At 57.3% G+C, this 20256-nt stretch overlaps 1 protein-coding gene across 1 annotated transcript; it reads left to right on the top strand.

Moving 5' to 3' along the window:
• The first annotated feature begins 11196 nt into the window (after positions 1 to 11196).
• On the top strand, positions 11197 to 19201 carry NOX5 (NADPH oxidase 5). The gene is made up of 16 exons (XM_050309750.1): positions 11197 to 11316; positions 11733 to 11883; positions 12349 to 12559; positions 13079 to 13310; positions 13777 to 13930; positions 14640 to 14815; positions 15374 to 15556; positions 16024 to 16156; positions 16361 to 16485; positions 16742 to 16840; positions 17210 to 17254; positions 17374 to 17498; positions 17944 to 18028; positions 18155 to 18254; positions 18350 to 18516; positions 19070 to 19201. The coding sequence occupies exons 1-16, from the start codon at positions 11197 to 11199 to the stop codon at positions 19199 to 19201; spliced, it is 2238 nt and encodes a 745-aa protein (XP_050165707.1).
• Positions 19202 to 20256: the final 1055 nt, after the last annotated feature.

A 20256-nucleotide genomic window follows, 5' to 3' on the forward strand; every position in this document is an offset into this window, starting at 1 on the left:
TTAGGTTAATAAATAGAGTTTAATCTCTTTAGTTTCTCTGTGACTTGGTTTTCCTGCTTAGCACGAAGGTCTGGGGTGTGGAACGTCCGGTATCTCTTCTCCTGGTTGCACAAACGATAGGATATGAAATTCCTGTTGTATCCAGCGCCCTGAGAGAGGATCCTGGCAGCGGATTGGTGACGGGAATGTTCGTGGAATCACTCATAACGTCAGGTAAAGTGTGTGAGAGGCAGGTCTGGGAGGATGTTTGTGCCCGTTGTAGGTGAGTGATGGATTCACCACACGGGACACCTGCCCAGGCCAGAGCTCGGAATTCCCAACAGCACAGGTGCCTTTCCTGAAGGGTTTGGTGCTCCTTGGACGCTCACTCTGCACATGGGTGGGGTCACTTCAGAGCCCAGTGAGAAAATGAAACTTTCATCAAGACACGGAGGGATGAAAGGAAAAATAAAGCGCAAATGGGAGGTGAAATACGTGGGTACTCGATGAGAGCCAGAATGCAGGGAGGAGGAAGCGAGTTCTGGTGCACAGAGGTGTTTATCAAACCCCAGCTCCTTGTAAAGCAGAGTTAGTGGTGCTGCCTCCTTTGGTGCTTTGGCTCAGGAGCCACTTGGGGCTCCACTTCTGCCCTGGGGGCAAAGAGGAACCAGGAGGTTTGAGCAGAAGCTGCTGGGAAACATCAGCCCTGAGATGTGGCATCTAATTCAGGTGTAATTAAATAAATCTCCTGGAAATCATCGGGGAATGCTGATCCCCTTATGGGGGGGGAGCCCCTCCCAGCTGGGTTTGGAGCTTCTGGGTGGCAAAAGCAGGAGTTCTGCAGGTGTTCCAGAGGGAATTCCAGAATGTTCCATGCCCTGGTTACAGGAGAGAGGGAGGGCTTGGATAAGGAGAGGGACAGGGATTTTGGACAAGGGATGGAGGGACAGGACACAGGGAATGGCTTCCCACTGCCAGAGGGCAGGGAGAGATGGGATATTGGGAAGGGATTCTTGGCTGGGAGGGTGGGGAGGCCTTGGAATAGAATTCCCAGAGAAGCTGTGCCTGCCCCAGCCCTGGCAGTGTCCAAGGCCAGGCTGGAGCACCCTGGGCTGGTGGAAGATGTCCCTGCCCATGGCAGGGGGTGGAATTACATCATCTCTACGGCCCCTCCCAGCCCAAACCATTCCAGGATTCTCTGATCCCTGGACATCATCTCCCCTGAACTGCCACAACATTTCTCACCTCCCCCTTTCATTCCTGGTTCCAGGTGAGCAGCCCTGACACCCAAGCCGTGCCTGATGCCCAGATCCCAACATTCCCAAGGCACAGCAGCCCAGGCTGGGTGTGGGTGCCCTGGCTCTGCTGAATGAATGAACACCAGCCCTGTTCAAGAGCTTTTAACTTGTTGCCCAACAAAACAATGTGTCAGAGCAGCGCTTTGGCAGCAGCAACACTTTTCTGGCCGCATCCACTGCACTTTCCAGGGTCTTATGGTGTGTTTGTGGCTCTGGAATTGTGCATCTCTGGATTTCTCTGTTAATCTTTCGTGCAGGCAGTAAACAGCCAGCCCGGAGCAGATTGGGTTTTGCTGTTTGTGGGCAGGGAGCTCAGCTTAGTTCGACTTGATTTTGAGCAGTGGGATTAAATAATAAGGTAAAATTGTACTGCACGCAGGCTTGGACCAGGAAGGGGTTGTATTCTGTGGAATTTGCATAAAAGAAAGGTGTTTCTGGGTGTCTTTAACATTATTTTATGTAAATCTGTTCCTGAGGTTTTTGGATTGGAATGGCTTTGGGTCGGCGCCCCGTGATCTCCATTATTTAATGTTTTGTTAGGAAATCCCAAAGTTCTGTTATTCAGAATCGTCTTTTACAAAGTTTTGTATGCCCCTGATGATGCTTCTTTGGGGAGACAGAGGCAGAAAATGTCGGGAATGTCAGGAGTGAGGATCCACAGCCCTGAGACGGGAGCAGAGTCTGGAGGGGTTTTTGTGGAGCACTGAGCTCTGTGTCCCCAAAAGGGTTGACCGGGCTGGATGGGACACCCGAGGAAGCTCCTGGAATCCCCGGGGAACGCCCTCGGGAGCAGCTGCCCAGGAATGCCGAGGATCCAGTCCTGAGCCAGCGGCTCATTGGGAAAGCGGGGTGTCACTCAACACCTCGCCCAGCAGGTTCCCGGGGCGGAGATTCCGGGAGAACTGGTGGGACTGGGAGGCAGGAGTTCCCTTGGAACATTCAAATGGGGCTGCTGAATAAAACGGGATCATTTCCCTATTTGCCCTCAGATGTCCTGAGCCAATTCTCTGCCTCTGTAATAACCTGGAGCTGGGTGAGAGGCAGCCCTTGGGGCTGGGGAGGGATTGAAATCGGGTAAGGAGGAAACTTTGGGATGGTTTTGTCCCTTCTAAAATCGTTTTCTTCCCGGTTTTTGTTATTCCCAGCTCCCATTTCTCTCTGAGCGATGGTTCCTCGGGATATTGCTCCGAAAGCTGCTGTTCCTGCGTGGAGCAGAGCGGGGAGAGCTGGTTTGGAATGTCATTTGCCTCAAAAACATCCTCCATCGTGCCTAAAAAACAGGATGGAGAAGAAATTTCTCTCTCACTAATTTTTTTAATATTTATTTTCTATTTCTTTGTCTGTGGATCCCCCGTAGGAGGGGGAGGTGGCAGCTCAGGAAAGCCTGGCTGGAGAAAGGCAAGGATGTGAAGTCTCAAGCACCATCCCTCTCCCCGGGTATTTGAGTCAAGGAACATAAATAGAAAGCAGATAATTTGGAGCCACCTGTAGTAAAGCAATTTCCTTTGCAGAGTGAGTTTTGCTCTCGGATCCTGAGTGTGGCACCCCCAGGAGAGGAGCCCTCAGCAGCCAGAGGAAGAGCTCAGCAGGCAGGAACAGCCTTTTCCTTTTAAACAACGTGTGGCTGCTGATGGCTTTGACAGGAGGATTCACAACCTGGGGAAAAAAAGTCCCCCTCCTCTCCTTTTTCGGCCTTTCCCCCAAAGGAATCCGTTGGAATTGTTTCCTTGGAGCTGCCTGGCTCTCCCTTCAGCTCTGGGTGTGTTCCATGGGCTGCTTGTGCCGTCCAGAGACTTCCAGGTGTTTGGGAATTGCACAAAGCTCGGTGACAGGACTCGTGGCAGCAGCATTGTAGTTGGAAGGGGTTGGATCATTTGGGATCAACTTGGGATCAGCTATTCCAGCACCTCTGCTGAAGCAGGGACAGGTTGTCCAGGACTGTGTCAAGGTTTAGAGACCTTGGAGCCCCTTGCAGGGCCTAAAGGGGCTCCAGGAGAGCTGGAGAGGGACTGGGGACAAGGGATGGAGGGACAGGACACAGGGAATGGCTTCCCACTGCCAGAGGGCAGGGACAGATGGGAGATTGGGAAGGAATTCTTGGCTGGGAGAGTGGGGAGGCCCTGGAATAGAATTCCCAGAGAAGCTGTGGCTGCCCCTGGATCCCTGGCAGTGTCCAAGGCCAGGCTGGAGCAGCCTGTGCTGGTGGAAGGTGTCCTGCCCATGGCACAGGGTGGGATGGGATGAGCTCCAATCCAAGCTATCCCATGACCTGGGTTTTGACTTCCCACAGGTGCTCCCAAAGCTCCCTTTCAACAGAGGATGTTCTATCCAGCTTTTTTCCACCACGAGGTGACAGGGGGGTTCCAAACCCCGGGAATGTTTTCAGCCAGATATTTTTGAGGAGAGAAGACCCCCAGGACACCTGCAGAGCCACAGCATCCTTTGGGAGCGTGGGACCAGCGTGTCCTTCGGGAAAAGCTTGGCTTTGGCAGCCCTGCCAGGTACTGGGTGTCTGTGTCCCCTCTCCTGTCACAGTTCTGGAATCTTTGTTCCATTCTTCCACTTTTCCCCCTCGGTTTTGGCCAAAGCAGGCTCTCCAAGAGCGTAGTTTGAACAATTCCCAGGATTAGGGAGGAGATCCCCCTGTGGGGCGAAATTCCTGCCTGTCTATGAGCTCCCTGTGTCCCAGAAAAACTAAGAACCCCCAAACACGGGTTGTTTCCCCCAAATCCTTGTGTTTATCAGCACAGACCCCTCAGTGACACCGAACCCTGCAGGGAATCTCAAATGGTGGAGGCCTGGAAGCCTTCCCTGGCCCTTCATGGCATCTCCACGTTCCTGTTAGCTGGGATTTCCCAATTTAGAGCTGAGATCTCCGAGGGGCTCGTCTGAACACACTCTTTACTCGCACTTGGAAAATGTCAGGCATATGTTTGTCAAATGTGGAGCTGCTTTGGGCACAATTAGGGAGCCGTTTCAGCCTCGCAGTGAAGTGATTTCAGCAAGTGGAGCAGAGAGTGTGTGCTGATATAATTACCCTGAGAGGCACCCAGGCCTGGGAATTGCCTTTATTTGTTTCCAAACAAACGTGGTTTATTTGTGTGGGTGCGGGATCTGTGTGGGGATAAACCCTTGTGCTGATAGTGATTAAAGATGGGATGTGCTCCGTGAATGGATGGGATCCTGGAATGGTTGGGCTTGGGAGGGGCCTTAGGGATCATCCCTGCCACGGGCAGGGACATCCCAGGATGCTCCAGCCTGGCCTTGGCCACTTCCAGGGATCCAGGAGCAGCCACAGCTTCTCTGGGAAATCTTTTCCAGGGCGTCCCCACTCTCATAGCCAAGGATTCCTTCCCAATCTCCCATCTCTCCCTGCCCTCTGGCAGTGGGAAGCCATTCCCTGTGTCCTGTCCCTCCATGCCTTGTCCCCAGTCCCTCTCCAGCTCTCCTGGAGCCCCTTTAGGCCCTGGAAGGGGCTCCAGGACCCCCCTGTGCATTCCCTGAGCTCCCTGCTCTCCATGTGCAGAGGGAACAGGACATTCCCAGCATCAAACATCCACCTCAGCCTGTTCCTCTGCCTTCCCATTCCAGGAGCCCTGCACCAGCTCTCTCCAGCCCCTGGGAATTGTGCTGTGCTCCTGCTGCAGCCGCCACGTGACGCGGTGTCAGAGCGGATCCATCTGCGATGGGACGGCTTTTAAAGGGATGAGCCAGCTTTTGGTGGGCTAAAACTCAGCTGGGAGGGGGGTCAGAGCCCGGGGAATGCAGTAAAAACTCCAATCTTTTGTCTGGGGTGGAGCCACCTGCACTCCAAGAGCTTTGCTGGGGATGGAACCTCTTGGGATCGAGGACTCGCTGATCTGGACTGGGATCAGTTGACACTGATTTAATTTGGATCAAATTATCACTGATTCTGTTGGTATCACTGATTTGAACTGGGATCAAATTCTCACTGATTTGGTCTAAGGACCAAGTTATCCCTGATTTAATTTGGGATCAAGTTCTCACTGATTTCTGTTTGGTATCAACTCACTGATTTGAACTGGGATCAGGTTCTCCCTGATTTGGTCTAGAACCAAGCTCTCACTGATTTGGATTGGGATTGAACTCCCACTGATTTAGTTTAGGGACAAAACTGGAATGGGCAGAAATGTTTTGGTAAAGGTTTCATATCAAAGCATCTGTTTGTTGGTTTTTTAATTGTATGTTTGATGTTTTGGGGGGCAAAAAAAGGTAAAATCTTGAGAATTTTTTTTTTTTTTTTTTCCTATTTCTTCTCTTTTCCTTTTCCTCTGCTTCCCTGGGAAAAGACAGCCTGTTCTGGTTTGCCTTTCCCGCCTCATTTTACACTTTTCCTCCCAATTCAGGTAATTTTTACCTTCAAAAACAAACCAGACAGATCCTGGAACAGAAATCCTGTTCTCACATGTGCCTTTCCCGTGATTTTTGTGGGACTATCACCTCCATAACCAGCTACAAGAGTGGGAAATCACAGCTGTAATAATATGTTTAAAGTGTCCTGTCAAACTGTGGGTAACAAATTCTGGATATCACGAATTTGGTCATAATTTGGGGGGGGGGAAAGCAATTTCCCCCTGGGATTTCCTCCTGAAAGGGCCTAAACCAACCTCCCCTCTTCCCAGGATTTCACTCCTGCCCTGCACCAACAGTGATGCCACGGATGTAATTAAATATTTACAGTCTTTCTGTATCTGGTGGCTGGGCAGGAACTGGGAAGTGCTGATTCCAACGGCTCCCTGACCTTGTGGGGTGACCCCCTTCTCCCTCAGCCCCTTTGGCTGCTCTCCCTCTCATCCCTAAAGCCCTCCTGGCTCTCCCCAGATCCCTCTGACAGGTGGAAATGCCTCTCTCCCCGCAGCTCCCCCCTCGCTGCCTTTGCTGCGCTTTTCCCTCTCCCTGCAAACCTCGGTTTGCTCCTTCCCCCTCCCAAAATTCCTCCTTTAATGATGCCAGGCTCGTGTTCCCTTGGTCTTTTGATGCAATTGGGCTGAAAGGAGGCAAAAAAACCCCCCCTCCTTTAACCAATTTTGTGCCTCCCTCTGGAGGATTCCTTCCCAGGGCCAGGAATAGCTCTGGTGGGAGCAGCTCTGCGCCTGCACAGCCCGGATTCACTGCGGAATTCCAGCCCTCCCAGTGCCCACAGCCTGGCTTTGGATGTTTTTCACCCCTCCTGTTGTTGCTGCTGACATCTCCTGGCTCTCCTTCCCGCTGCTCTTTGGATAGAAACGCTCCCATTCCCTTTTCCCTCAGGCACCGGGAGCAGCCGGGCCTGGGATGTGCTCGCTCCTCTGGCTGAATCCAGGGAGCCTGCTGGGCAGGAATCCTCCTGGGAGCACCTTCCCTGCCCTTGCAGGGGGGACATTTGCATGGCTGAGTTTTCCCAGTGAGGGGTTTTTGCCCCTCTGTGGAATTTTCCCATGTCTCTGTCCCCTTGCAGGGGGTGGAAAAGGCTCTGGGAGGTGGGAAGAGGTGGCGGGGAGAGTGGGGATGTTTTTCCCGGAGCATCCAAAGGTGATGGGAGTGCTCTGGGAGTCTGTGATGCTGGGGAATGCTCTGGGAGTCCGTGGTGCTGGGGAGTGCTCTGGGAGCCCGTGGCCTGTGAAGAAAACTCTCCCAGGTCGTGTTTAAGTGCCAGGGAATTCTTTCCTCGTTATCTCGTGTAACCATTCTGGTCCCAGCATCCACTGAACCATTCCTGACAGGCTCTCTCTGGTTTAACTGGGACAATCCACTTCCCAGCTGGAGGTTCCTCCAGGATCCTGCTTAGCCAGAGGCCCTGGATGAGGAGCTGTAGCTGGAATTGCTGCATCAAATCACCCTCAGCTGGGTCCAGGCTGCAGCCACCTCCAATTCAGCCTCTTATTTCCTGAAGGAAAAGTTGAGCAGGACAATCCCTTTTAAGAAGCAGGATGAGGATGGGAAATGGCTTTGGAATTCTCTTTAACAGAGAAGGAAATCGTGGGGAAAGCAGCTCTGGCTCCGTTAATTCCTGGGATGAGGGATCAGCGCTGGGAGGTTCCCAAGAGGTTCCCAGTGTGGAAAGACTTGTCTGAATTCCATTTAAAACCTTGCCAGTGGAACCTTTAACAAAGACACTTATTTATTGCTATTTATCCACTGATACAAGAATATCATGTAGGGCCACCTCTGAGGCTTTCAGGCCTGAATGAACATTAATTCCTATTCCAAAACATGGAATTTTGGGCACATATTCCTTGCATTCCAGCTTGCAGACCAAGGAGATGTTTCAAATCTACCTGCTCTCATTTTCTCCCCCCCAAAGAAGAAAGGGAGGGAAGGCAAAGTGCAGATGAAATATCCTGTTAAAAAATGTTCATTTGCAAGTTGGATTTTGACGTTTTTCAGCTTGAAAGAGCCCGTTTTCTCCCCCACATGGTGCTTGTGGAGCAGGAAATTTATGAGTTGTGAGTATTGGAAAGAATAATTTTCACAAATCATGGGATGGTTTGGGTGGGAAGGGACCTTAAAACTCATCTCATTCCCCCTCCTTGCACGGGCAGGGACACCTTCCACCAGCCCAGGATCCTCCAACCTGGCCTTGGACACTCCTTCCTACTGGGATTTCTTCCTTGGACAGGTCCTGTTGCCTCTTTACTAAAAATAGGAGCTTTGACTTGGGATTTTCCAGGCCTTCCAAGCCAAATGCTTTGATAAATTCACCTCCTTCCACCCCAGGGTTTTTTTTTTTAGGAGTTTGCCTGAATTTGAACCTCATAAATTCAGTGTGATGGTGATGATGAATCCCATCACTGCCAGGAGCTGCAAGGCCTGATGTGATTGAGGCTGGGGTTGGTGTTTGACAGCTGATGGGGGATCCTCCTCCCTCCCCTCCTGAGATTCCTGCTCAGAAAAATCTCCTCCTTCTCCACTCCCACCATCCCTGACGCTCCAAAGTGACCCAGGTGGGGAACCAGCCCTGCCCCTTCCAACTGCTGCTGCAAAACAAGGCTCTTGAGCAGGTAATGAATGGACTGAGGGAGAGCTTTGAGGAGTGTTCTTAAAAAAAAAAAAATAATGAAAAAAAAAGGAGTGGTAAATATCCCAATTAATATTTCCACCAAATAATTAGATATATTTCCATGAAATATAATTATAATCACTTAATGATTAATTAATTTCATGATTAATCATTATAATAATTTCATGATTATGTTCAGAGAAGCACAACGTGCAAAATCTTAGTATTTCAGTATCAAGCAACAAAAAATTAATATTTAATATTTATTTAATAAATATGAAATTTGAATTGAATATTTAATTTTAAAAAACATCTTTCTAAGCCACTCTTTGTGCCATAACCAGGGAATCACAGAAGTGTCACATCCAGGTGCTGCTCAGTGGACCTGAGAAGTCCCTTTTTTTTTTGTGTTGTTTGACATGAAAAGCTTTAATGGGAACAACTCAGACCTTTAAAAGGGGCCCCGTGTCCCTGACACCTCATTTTGGGAAAAATCCTTCCATTGAGACCCAAGGCCAAAGGAGGAGCAGCAGCTCCTGGAATAACTGGGAAGGAAAAGTATCAAATACCTGATTTAAGGTGAGTTTAAATGTTAAGAATGTTGTAGTAGCTTATCCTTCAAAAATAGATTTTTTTGCCAACTTTTCCTACAATTTCAACCTAAAGGTGGTTTTGCCACTTCCCACATAATTTAAATATTAAAACATAATTAAATTACTGTTGAGTGCAGTTTGTGGGATTAAAAGGTGATAATTTTTTTATTTATTTTACGGGACGAGATGGAGCAGAGACCTCAATTCCTGATGGGCTTGGGGGTGTTTTTAACATGAGAGAGACACCAGGTTGTCCTGGGGAAGAATTATTTAGACAGTTCTGAGACTATTCAGATTTTAAGTCATATTAGCAATTGATTTCTATTTTATGTATTGATTTTTATTTTATGTATTGATTTTTATTTTATGTATTGATTTTTATTTTATTTATTGAATTCTATTTTATTTATTGATTTCTATTTATTGATTTCTATTATTTTCCTTTATTTCTGTTTTGTTTTAGATCCCCAGTGTGGTGGGAACACCCTGAGGACAGAGGGGGTCGTGTCCATCAGATCCAGCACACACCCCAAGGTTGTTCATCTTTTACTCTCCCCGTTATTTCCCAGTAAATAATTCCATGACCTTGGATTGTTGGGTTCCCCTGGAGAAGAGAAGGATCCAGGGAGACCTGAGAGCCCCTTGCAGGGCCTAAAGGGGCTCCAGGAGAGCTGGAGAGGGACTGGGGACAAGGGATGGAGGGACAGGACACAGGGAATGGCTTCCCAGTGCCAGAGGGCAGGGAGAGATGGGACATTGGGAAGGAATTCCTGTCCATGAGAGTGGGGAGGCCCTGGAATAGAATTCCCAGAGAAGCTGTGGCTGCCCCTGGATCCCTGGAAGTGTCCAAGGCCAGCCTGGGCTGGTGGAAGGTGTCCCTGCCCAGCCAGGACCTGGATAATGTTTAAGGTCCCTCCCAGCCCCAACCACTCCAGGATCCTCTGGGATCAGTCAGGGCAGAGCAGCCCCTGCTCCCTGGGCAGTCCATGGGGAGCTGAGCCATCCCTGCCCTTCCCGTGCATCCAGAGGGGGAATCTGGTACAAAGCTCAGCCAACTTCCCAATAAACAGGCAGGCAGGGGGAGGGAGGGAGTTTTCCAGCCGGGATCAGCTCCAGCTCTGCCTCTGCAGAAGCCTCTCCTGCCTTCCCTGCCCGGCGCTCCGTGGCAGTGGCAGCGGAGCAGGAATGTTTTACTACCTGGTTTCTGGTCCTGACATTCCCATGGCAACCTCCTCCCCCAGAGGAGTCCCAGTTTGGAGCTGCACAAGCAGGATCTGTTCAGGGAGGAATAAAGGTGGCAGTATGGAAAAGACACTTCCCCGTGTGTTCCTGACGGGCCGTGAATGGGGATGGAGGGGCCGCTGAATCCCGGGCTTTGTGGGCTTGGCAGGACGCGCTTCCCGAGGGCAGGGGGCTCGGTGGGGCGAGGAACAGGAACTCCAGGAGGCTGCAGGAGGGACATCCAAGAGCTGGGGTCGGCTGGAAGAGGCAGGATGCAGCAGGGACTTGGTGTGTGATTGTGGGACAGGAGGGACAACGGGAATGAGGCGGGAGAGGGCTGGGAGTGAGCAGTGTGAGCAGGAGCTCGTGCCTGGTGCCAGCTGTACATCCCAAATCCAGTCCATCCCTGCCTGCTGGCCTCAGGAACACCGTGTCCCTCTGCCAGGGCCCCTTTGGTGTCCCAGGAGCCCTTTGGGGTGAGCAGGAGGGGTTGGGTCACACCTTTGGAGCTGGAAAAGGGCTCGTTGGACGGGGCAGCTCCGCGAGGATTTTCCCAAGATAACGAGATCCTGCAGGAATTTGGGACAGCTGAGGGGCTGCTGCTGGATCTGATGAGAGCACGGGGGATTTGAGGAATTGTGGGGGCTGGAAAAGGAGATGGAGGGGGGGCAGAGGCTGGGAAGGCAGGGACTGACCGGGAGGGAGGAGAGGACAATCCAGGGAGGAGAGGGAAAGGGAGAGAGGGATGAGTGCTCACAGAGAGCAAAGATTCCCATCTCCCTGCTCTGGTTTTGCTGGCAAAAGGAATCCCCAAGCCCCAAAACCTTGCTGCCACCACCCTCCTTCCAGCCCAGCTCGGCAGAGGAGCAGCACCTCCCTGTCCCTGGGAGCTGAAGGACTCTGGGAATGGGTCAGTCTGGGAAAGTGGGCTCTCAAAATTAGGGAAATCCGGGGCTGGAGAGCCCACTTTCCCAGACTGACCCGTTCCCAGAGAGCAGCCCCTGCTCTGCTCAGCAGAAGGTTCTGGAAGCAGGGCAGGAGCAGTGGCAGAGTGGGTTTGGAGGGAAGCAGGGCCTGGAATGTTGCCTCCTGCAGGTCCAGAGCCATGGGCACGGCAGAGGATGCCGAGTGGCTGCGCTGGGTGACGAAGCAGTTCGGGAGCATCGCCGGGAAGGACAAGGAAATCAGCCTGGAAGAGTTCAAAAGTGCCCTGCAAGTGAAGGAGGTGAGGGGTCCTTCCACAGGACAGCAGCCAGCTCTGCTCCAGGAGGGGACTGAGGGAAAATCCAGATTCAAAGTGGGACTGTGTGGTGTTCATGGAGCTGGAGAATCCTGGAGTGGTTTGGGATGGAAGGACCCTAAGGGTCTCCTCATTTACCCCACGCAGGGTTAGATGGGATAATGGGAAGGCATTCTTCCCTGGGAGGGTGGTGAAGGACTGGAATGAAATTCCCAGAGGAGCTGTGGCCGCCCCTGGATCCCTCTAAGTGCCCAAGGCCAGGTTGGCTTGGCCTGGTGTAGTGGGAGGTGTCCCTGCCCATGAAAGGGGGTGGAACGAGACGAGCTTTTGGGTCCTTCCAAGCCAGGCATTCCACAATCCCACGGTGTGGGATCACCTCAGCCCCCACCCTGCTCCCACAGTCCTTCTTTGCCGAGAGGTTCTTCGCTCTGTTTGATGCTGATGGCAGCGGCACCATCAGCCTGGAGGAGCTGCTGAGGGCCCTGAGGCTGCTCGTGCACGGGGACCAGGGGGACAAGCTCAGCTTCCTCTTCCAGGTCTACGACGTGGATGGTGAGACGAGGGCAAACAGGCCGAGCTGTGTGCTTTGGGATCAGGCTGGGATTTGGGAGGCAGGGAGGCTGCACTGCTGGAGCTCTGTTGGAGATCCGTGTCTGTCTGGGATCATCATTCCACGGGGAGAACATCAAAAATCCATCTGAAAGGCAGCAAGTAAATTGGCCACGTGTTGGGAATTCCCATGGAGTGCTTTCACCCTCAGCCATGGGGAGGAGTGGGCTCTGCTCTGCTCACACACCACCTCCCCATCCCAGGTTCATGGACCTGTAGGATCAGTGAGGTTGGAAAAGCCCGCTGAGATTGAGTCCAAGCTCCCCCAGCACGGCCAAGGCCACCACTAACCGTGTCCCCAAGTGCCACATCCACAGGGCTTTTAAACCCCTCCAGGGATGGGGACTCCAACGCCCGACCACCCTTCCCATGAAGGAATTTTCCCCAGTGTCCACCCTGCCTCCCCAGGCAGCGGCTCCATCGAGGCGGACGAGCTGCAGCTGGTGCTGCGCTGGTGCCTGCGGGAGAGCTCCGTGTCCCTGCCCGAGGAGCGCCTGGGGGACCTCACCAGGGCCCTGCTGGAGGCGGCTGACAGGGACCACAGCGGCTCCATCACCTTCCCCGAGCTCCGGGAGCAGCTGGAGGCCTTCCCAGAGCTCATGGAGAACCTGACCATCAGGTGGGACCCTCTGGCTGGGATTCACCCCCGGGAGCACCTTTTTCCTCCTGCCTGGGGATCTGTGCTCCTGTCGAGGCTCTTGGGGGTGCCCACACTGGGCAGGGCTTGGCTGGCACTGGGAGAGACTTGGGAGCCTTGGGCTTGGGTGCAGGGATGGTGTTGGGATGGGGGTTTGGATGTTGGGATGGGTGCTGGGATGGGGGTTTGGATGTTGGGATGGGTGCAGGGATGGGGGTTTGGATGTTGGGATGGGTGCAGGAATGGTGTTGGGATGGATGTTGGGATGGGTGCAGGGATGGGGGTTTGGATGTTGGGATGGATGCTGGGATGGGTGCTGGGATAATGCCAGGCTGGGTGCTGGTCTCGGATGCAGGGCTGATGCCACACTGGATGCTGGGCTGGGATGCAGGGATAGGTGCTGGGGTGGGTGCAGGAGCCCCCCCGCGCTGGTGCCAGCCCTGGCACACGCCTGCCCAGCTCCCCCTTCCCGGGAAGGCAGCTCCGCTCCCGTTCTCCCAGTGCCGCCAGTTGGCTGAAGCCCCCGGTGCCCCCGGAGCGGCCCCGCCCGCGCTGCCTGTCCCGGGGCTACTGGCACAACCACCGGGGCCAGCTGGGCTGCCTGGGGGGCTTCACCGCCCTCAACCTGCTGCTCTTCGCCCTGGCGGCCCTGCGGCACCGCGGGCTCGGCCCCGCGCTCATGGTGGCCCGGGGCTGCGGGCAGGGGCTCAACCTCGACTGCGCCCTCCTGGCTGTGAGTGCGGGGCACGGGAGGGCTGAGGGACCCCAGAGGGGTGGGGGTCTGCTGGGGGTCCGGGAGGAATGTTGTCCCCAACATTTCCAGTCGCCCCCCCGCATCTCCATCTGCCCCTCGCGTCTCCCATCGCCTCCAGCCCCTCCCCTTGGCCCCTGGCATCTCCCGCAACTCCAGCATCTCCCGCTGCCCCCCAATATTTCCAATTGCCTCCACCACTTCCAACTGCCCCTGGCATCTCCAATTACCCCAAATATCTCCCCTTACCCTCTGGCATCTCCAATTACCCCAAACATCTCCCACTGCCCCCTGCTATCCCCGAGTGCCTCCCAGCATCTCCCATTGCCCCCATCATCTCCAAGCGCCCCCGGGGTGCCCAATTTTCCCCTGGCACCTCTCTTTGCCCCCCCCTCGTATCTCCACGTGCCCCCAACACCCCTCCCTCCCTTTGCCCCCCGCCCCGGAGGTGCCGATGCTGCGGCGCTGCCTGTCCTGGCTCCGCTCCACCGCCGTGGCCGAGGCGCTGCCCCTGGACCAGCACGTGCAGTGCCACCAGCTCGTGGGGTGCGTGGTGCTGGCCCTGGGGGCGGCTCACAGCGCGGCACACATCGCCAACCTCGGTGAGTGCCAGCGCTGCGGGGCGGGCACCTCGGCCACGGAGGGGGGCTCGGGGTGCTCCTGTCCGGGGGGATTGCAGGTATCCCAGAGAGGGGATGTAAATGTCCCGGGGGATGCTCATGTTGGGGGGGATGCAGATGTCCCAGAGGGATGCAGACGTCCCAGGGAAGGAAGGCTTGTGTTCGGGGGGGGATGCCCGTGTCCTGGAGGGGTGTGGCTATCCCAGGGCAGGCGGTGTCCCGGGGGAATGCTCGTGTCCCAGGAGGGGGATGCCAGCCCTGGAGAGGGGGTGCCCACGCCGAGGGGGGCTGCGAGGGCGCGGGCAGGGTGTGGGCAGGGTGTGGGCAGGAGCTGCAGCCGCGGGCGCGGCACAGTCTGTGATCCCCCTCTAGTGGTTCCCAGCCCGGCAGCCAAAGGGCTCCCGCTGCTCCCGGCTGGAGTCTGGCACCCACAGCCCTGCACCCCAAAGCCCTGCACCCCAAAGCCCTGCACCCCTCATCCCGTCACCCCCAGCCCCCCGTGCCCGCCGTGGGTGCCGGGGCTGCCCACCCCCTCAGGGGGGCAGCTCTGCCCCCCCTGCCCACCGTCCTGCACGATCCCCCTGCACAGGATGCCCTGGTGCCAAAGGGGACGGGGTCAGGAGAGGGGGAACGGGGCATTTCCGCCGTGTCCGGGCGAAACTGGTGTTAGTGTGTGTGTGTGTGCCCCCAGCCCGGCTGGCACAGCGGGACGGGGGCCCTGCCCTGTCCGAGTCGCTGCTGTGGGCGCGGCCCGGGGGGGGCGGCGTGGCCGGCACAGCCCCCCAGACCGGGCTGGCGCTGCTGGCGCTGCTCCTCGCCATGGGCACCTTCTCCAGCCCCTGCGTCCGGCGCCGCGGCCACTTCGAGGTGGGACACGGGAATACCCCAGGGGTGCCCGGGACCCCGCGGGGGTGGGGGCACCAGGGAGGGGCCCTGGGAGGTGCCCACGGGGGAGGGAGAGCTGGGCTGGTGCGGTGCCCTCAACACCCCCTGGACGCTGCCCAGATTTGCAGTTTGGGGGTTTCTGGGCTTTTCTCCCCTGATGGGACAAGAGGGGAGGTGGGAGAACAGGGAATGGCTTCCCACTGGCGGAGGGCAGGGTTGGATGGGATATTGGGAAGGAATCCTTCCCTGTGAGGGTGGGCAGGCCCTGGCACAGGTTGCCCAGAGAAGCTGTGGCTGCCCCTGGATCCCTGGAAGTGTCCAAGGCCAGGCTGGATGGGGCTTGGAGCAACCTGTGCTGGTGGAATGTGTCCCTGCCCATCCAGGACCTGGATAATGTTTAAGCTCCCTTCCCACACAGAACATTCCATGATTCATTTGCCTTTTCCCCCTGGGATGCCCTGGCACAGCCTCACCAAGAGGCACTGTTTGGCTCCACCACGTTCCACTCACATTCCCCGTGCCCCCATTCCTTTCCCACAGGTTTTCTACTGGACCCACCTCTCCTACATCTCCGTCTGGACCCTCCTCATCCTCCATGGTCCCCACTTCTGGAAGTGGTTCGTGGTTCCTGGCTCCCTGTTTGTGCTGGAGAAGGTTCTGGGCTGGGCCTGGCGCCGGGCAGGGGGGCTGCACATCGTGGAGGTCAATCTGCTCCCCTCCAAGGTGTGCACCCAGAGCCCCCAGAGCTCCTCTGGGGAGAGAGGGAATGATGGAATAAACCAGTAGTTTCCATGGAAAACTGGGGGTTTGGGTGGTTTAGGTTTGCAGGGAGAGGTGAAAGAGATTTCTTCATTTTCAAGCTGTTGTTTATTTAATTGAGAATCTTTGCTGATTTTTCAAGTCCAAAAATACCCAAAGTTGTGGAACAACTGGAGCCCAAATGAAAACTGCCCAGACTCTTAGTTTTCCCAAAAAGCCTGTTTGAGTCCAGCCTGACCTGGGACTGTTCAATACAAAGTGGGCAGAGATCAGGGGAATAAACCCCCTTTTAGATCCAGGGGTCCATGTCTTGTCAGCCACTGCTGAAACTGGGAGAGGCAACCCAGGGGTCCAGCTGCAGGAACACCCCCTGGGGAGTCCAGCCGGTGTCCTCTGGATGCTCCAGCTTTCCTGCTCCCCTCCTGCTCCAGGTGACTCACCTGGTGATCCAGAGACCTCCGTCTTTCCACTTCAAGCCCGGGGACTACGTGTACCTGAACGTGCCAGCCATCGCCTCCTACGAGTGGCACCCCTTCTCCATCAGCAGCGCCCCTGAGCAGCCAGGTGGGAGCACAGCCCTCCCAGTTTCCCATCCCTGGGACGATGTTTTGCATCACCAGGGTGATGTTTTGCCAGCCTGGAGTAACCTGGTCCAGTGGAAGGTGTCCCTGCCCATGGCAGGGGGTGGGACAGGATGGGCTTTAAGGTCCCTTCCAACCCAAAGAATTCCAAGATTTTGAGCACCCTCTTCTCTGTTCCATCCCACAGAGACCCTCTGGCTGCACATCAGGTCTCTGGGCCAGTGGACCAACAGGCTGTACGAGTACTTCCAGCAGCTGGAATCACCCAGCCCGGAGCAGGAACAGCCTGGGAGGAGCCCGAGCTGGGCACAGGTGGGTGGCACTGGGATCAGCTCTGGGCAAACACAGCAAAGCAGCACACACAGCTCTGGGCTGGATGTGGAGAGGATCCCCTGGGATCACCCCAGTCACTGGGATGGGTGCTGGGTTATCCCTTGGGATGCACATTCCCTGCACAGAGCTTGCCCAGCCCTGGGGGATTCTGTGCCCCACCGCCCTGCTGACCCTCCTGGAGGGACACAGCCCCCTGGGAGCGTCCCAGCAGTGATTCCTGCCCTTTGTTTTCCAGGAGGGCTGGGGCAGAGGCTCGGTGGCCTCTGGCAGGGATGGATCTGTGCAGCTGACGGCGTTCAGAGCCGCTGCCCCGGCACAGGACCCGGAGAGCGGGGTGAGCACCGAGCCCAGCCCGGGGCAGGGAGGGGGCTCTGCCCCATCCACAGCCAGGAGCAACCTGGAGAAACCAGCCCAGTCACTCCAAAGCCCTCATTCCCCCCAAACTCACATGGTAATCGGGATAATTCCCTTTTTATTCAAGATCAAACCCATTCTGATCCAGACAGCGTCCTCGGGTGACAGATCCCTGCGGGTGGGTGTCGATGGGATGTCCCCCAGGAGCACAGGCTTGGCCTGGGTCTGACTGAGGGCTGGGGCTGTGCAGCTGGATAACCCAGCTGGGAAAAGCCCCAATCCCAGGAGCAGGCAGGTCAGGAGGGGCTGGGCAGGTTCAGGGGGTGTCTCTGCTCTCTGCTCCTCACAGGGCTCGTCCGGGCAGGGTCAGACCCAGCGGCTCTGCAGCGTCAAGGTGAGCTCCCATCAAACTCCCCCTGCAATGCTCTCTGTGCTCTGTCCCTGCCCTTCCCCTCAGCCTGGGAGTTGTTCCAGCCCCCAGGATCCCCGTGATCCCTGGGTTTCTCTCTCCAGTGCTTCCTGGACGGGCCCTACGGGACCCCGACGCGCCGGATCTTCCTGGCGGAACACGCCGTGCTCATCGGGGCCGGCATCGGGATCACCCCCTTCGCCTCCATCCTGCAGAGCATCATGTACAGGTGGGTGTCCCTGCAGCTCAGGGTGCCCCTGGAGAGCTGGGAACCTCCCAGAATGGCCCTGGCTGGATTTGGGAAGCACCAGGTGATGCTCACCCAGGGAGACCTGGCCTTCAACACCCCCTGGGGTCCTGCTCGCCTCCAACCTCGGTTCCCAGAGCCCCAGGGGGGTCCTCCCTCAGTGCCAGGCTTTTCCCTGGGGATTTTGGCTGCAGGAAGCCTGCTGGAGGGAGGTTGGCCATGGACAGGCACCAGAGGGGGTGAGGGACGGGTGCTTGGGGTCCTGGAAGGGACTGAGGGGGACAGGAAGGGACAGGAAGGGACACCCTGGGGCAGGGAAGGGCAGGGAGGAGCAGGGAAGGGCAGGAGGGGCAGGGAAGGGCAGGAGGAGCAGGGAAGGGCAGGAGGGAGCAGGAAGGGGCAGGAAGGGCTGTATCCATGTGTGCAGGTACCGCCGGCGGAGGCAGAGCTGCCCCAGCTGCCACCATTCCTGGTGTGAGGAGCTGCGGGACCAGGACATGACCCTCAGGAAGGTGGGAATGGAAGGGGATGTGGGATCCTGGGGTGGGGCAGAGCCCACGGGCATCCCTCCCACCCAGGAGGTTCGGGCGTGGGGGCTGGATTCCCCCTCCGGAGCAGAGGCTGCCCTGCCCTTGCAGGTGGATTTCATCTGGATAAACCGGGACCAGAAGCACTTCGAGTGGTTCCTCAGCCTCCTGAGCAAGCTGGAGATGGAGCAGGCGGAGCTGGAGGCGGGAGGTGAGCGGGAGGCAGGGCCAGCATTCCCGGGATATCCCGCGTGGCACGGCGGGGTCGGGGTGGCGGTGCCAGCCGGGCTGCCCTGGCCCCCCCAGGGCGGTTTTTGGAGCTCCACCTGTACATGACGTCGGCCCTGGCGGGGAGCGACGTGAAGGCCCTGGGGCTGCAGGTGGCGCTGGATCTCCTGGCGGCCAAGGAAAAGCGGGATTCCATCACCGGGCTGCGCACCCGGACACAGCCCGGCCGGCCCGACTGGGGCAAGGTGGGCGCGGGGACACGGCCCAAAACTGTCCTGGGGGTGGGGGACACGTCCCAAAACTGTCCTGGGGGATGGGGGACACGTCCCAGAACTGTCCTGGGGGTGGGGGACACGTCCCAAAACTGTCCTGGGGGTGGGGGACACGTCCCAGAACTGTCCTGGGGGTGGGGGACATGTCCCAAAACTGTCCTGGGGGTGGGGGACACGTCCCAAAACTGTCCTGGGGGATGGAGGGCACCAGGGACAGCCCCTTTGGGTGCGCTGCCACATCCAGATCCAGGACAGGGAATGCCCCGGGGGGGCACGGGGAGCCTGAGGCAGGGATCAGGAATTAGGAATGAATAGGTTCTTAAAGATTCCAACCCCCTAATCCAGCCCAGGCATCAGAGAACCAGGGAATGGGTTGGAAGGGACCTTAAAGATCATCCCATTCCAACCCCATCAACCCATCCCAGGATCATAAATCATGGAATGGGTTGGGAGGGATGCCCTAATCCAGCCCCCAATCCCCTGGATCCAGCCAGCCCCCCCTCTCCCCCTGCCCCCCGTGCTCCAGGTGTTCGGGAAGGTGGCCCAGGAGCAGGTGGGGAAGGTCCAGGTGTTCTTCTGCGGCTCCCCAGCCCTGGCCAAGGTCATCCGGGGGCACTGCGAGCGCTTCGGCTTCCGCTTCTCCCGGGAGAACTTCTGAGCCAGGGCCCTCCTGCCCTGCCCAGGGATGGCTCCGGGAGCGGGGCTGGGAACAGGGGATGCACATGGGATGGGCCTCGGGGATGTGGGATGGGATCCTGGAGTCACGGGGGATGTGGAGAGGGGTGTGCTGGAGCACCCACGGTGGGATGGAGGGGATGGGTCCTGGGTCACTGCCCTGTTTCTCTGGGAATTCCATCCCAGCCCGTCCCTACCCTCCCAGCCAGGAATTCCTTCCCACTCTCCCATCTCGTGTGCTGTCCCTCCATCCCCTGTCCCCAGTAAATCACGGATAACCGGGTGTTCACGCGGGATCGTTTCATCGCCCGCGTCCTTCGGGAACCCTTTGGACTCATGGAATGGCTGGGGCTGGAAAAACCCTCGGGGATCACCGAGCCCAGCCCCGGCCGTGTCCCCAGGTGCCACATCCCAGTGCTGGGGATCCCCCCTGTCCCCGGGCAGGTTGTTCCAGCCCCTTTTTCCACACGGGAATTTTCCCGACATTCCCTCTGGCCCCGCCCTCCGGTCCGGGGCGGCTCCTGGCCGGGCACACCCCCCCCTCCCCGCGGCACCTCGCGGTGCCCCCAGCCCCCCCGCCGCGCTTTGGCTCCCGAGCCCCGCTAATTATCGTTAATTATCGTTAATTAACCCTCCCGGGGCACGCGGACCCTCCGCGCCGCCCACGTGACCGCGGCGCGGGCGGGGCCGCGCGCAGCCAATGGGAGCGCGCCCTTCCCCAAAGCCCCGCCCCCTCCGCCCGCGCTCCCCATTGGCCGCCGCCGGGGCCGCGCCCGCCCCCTCCCCTTCACCCCGGCGGGGCCGGGGGGAGGCGGAGAGCGGGGGAACAGCCTCGAGGGGCGGGGGGAGGCGGCGGCGGGAGCGGCCCCGCTGTGTTCCCGCTGTGTCCCGGTGGCGCTGCCTCCTCCCTGCCGGGCCCGGCCCCGCCCGGCGCCGCTCTGGCGGTAACGGCGGCGGCGCCGCGCGCTCCCATTGGCCGCCGCCCCGCGCGCGCGCCACCCACCACGCGCTCCCATTGGCTGCCGTCCCTCAGGGGGC

This window comes from Myiozetetes cayanensis, unplaced genomic scaffold (assembly GCF_022539395.1).
Source record: "Myiozetetes cayanensis isolate MyiCay16 unplaced genomic scaffold, myiCay2020 scf14, whole genome shotgun sequence".
NCBI classification, from domain to species: Eukaryota; Metazoa; Chordata; class Aves; order Passeriformes; family Tyrannidae; genus Myiozetetes; species Myiozetetes cayanensis.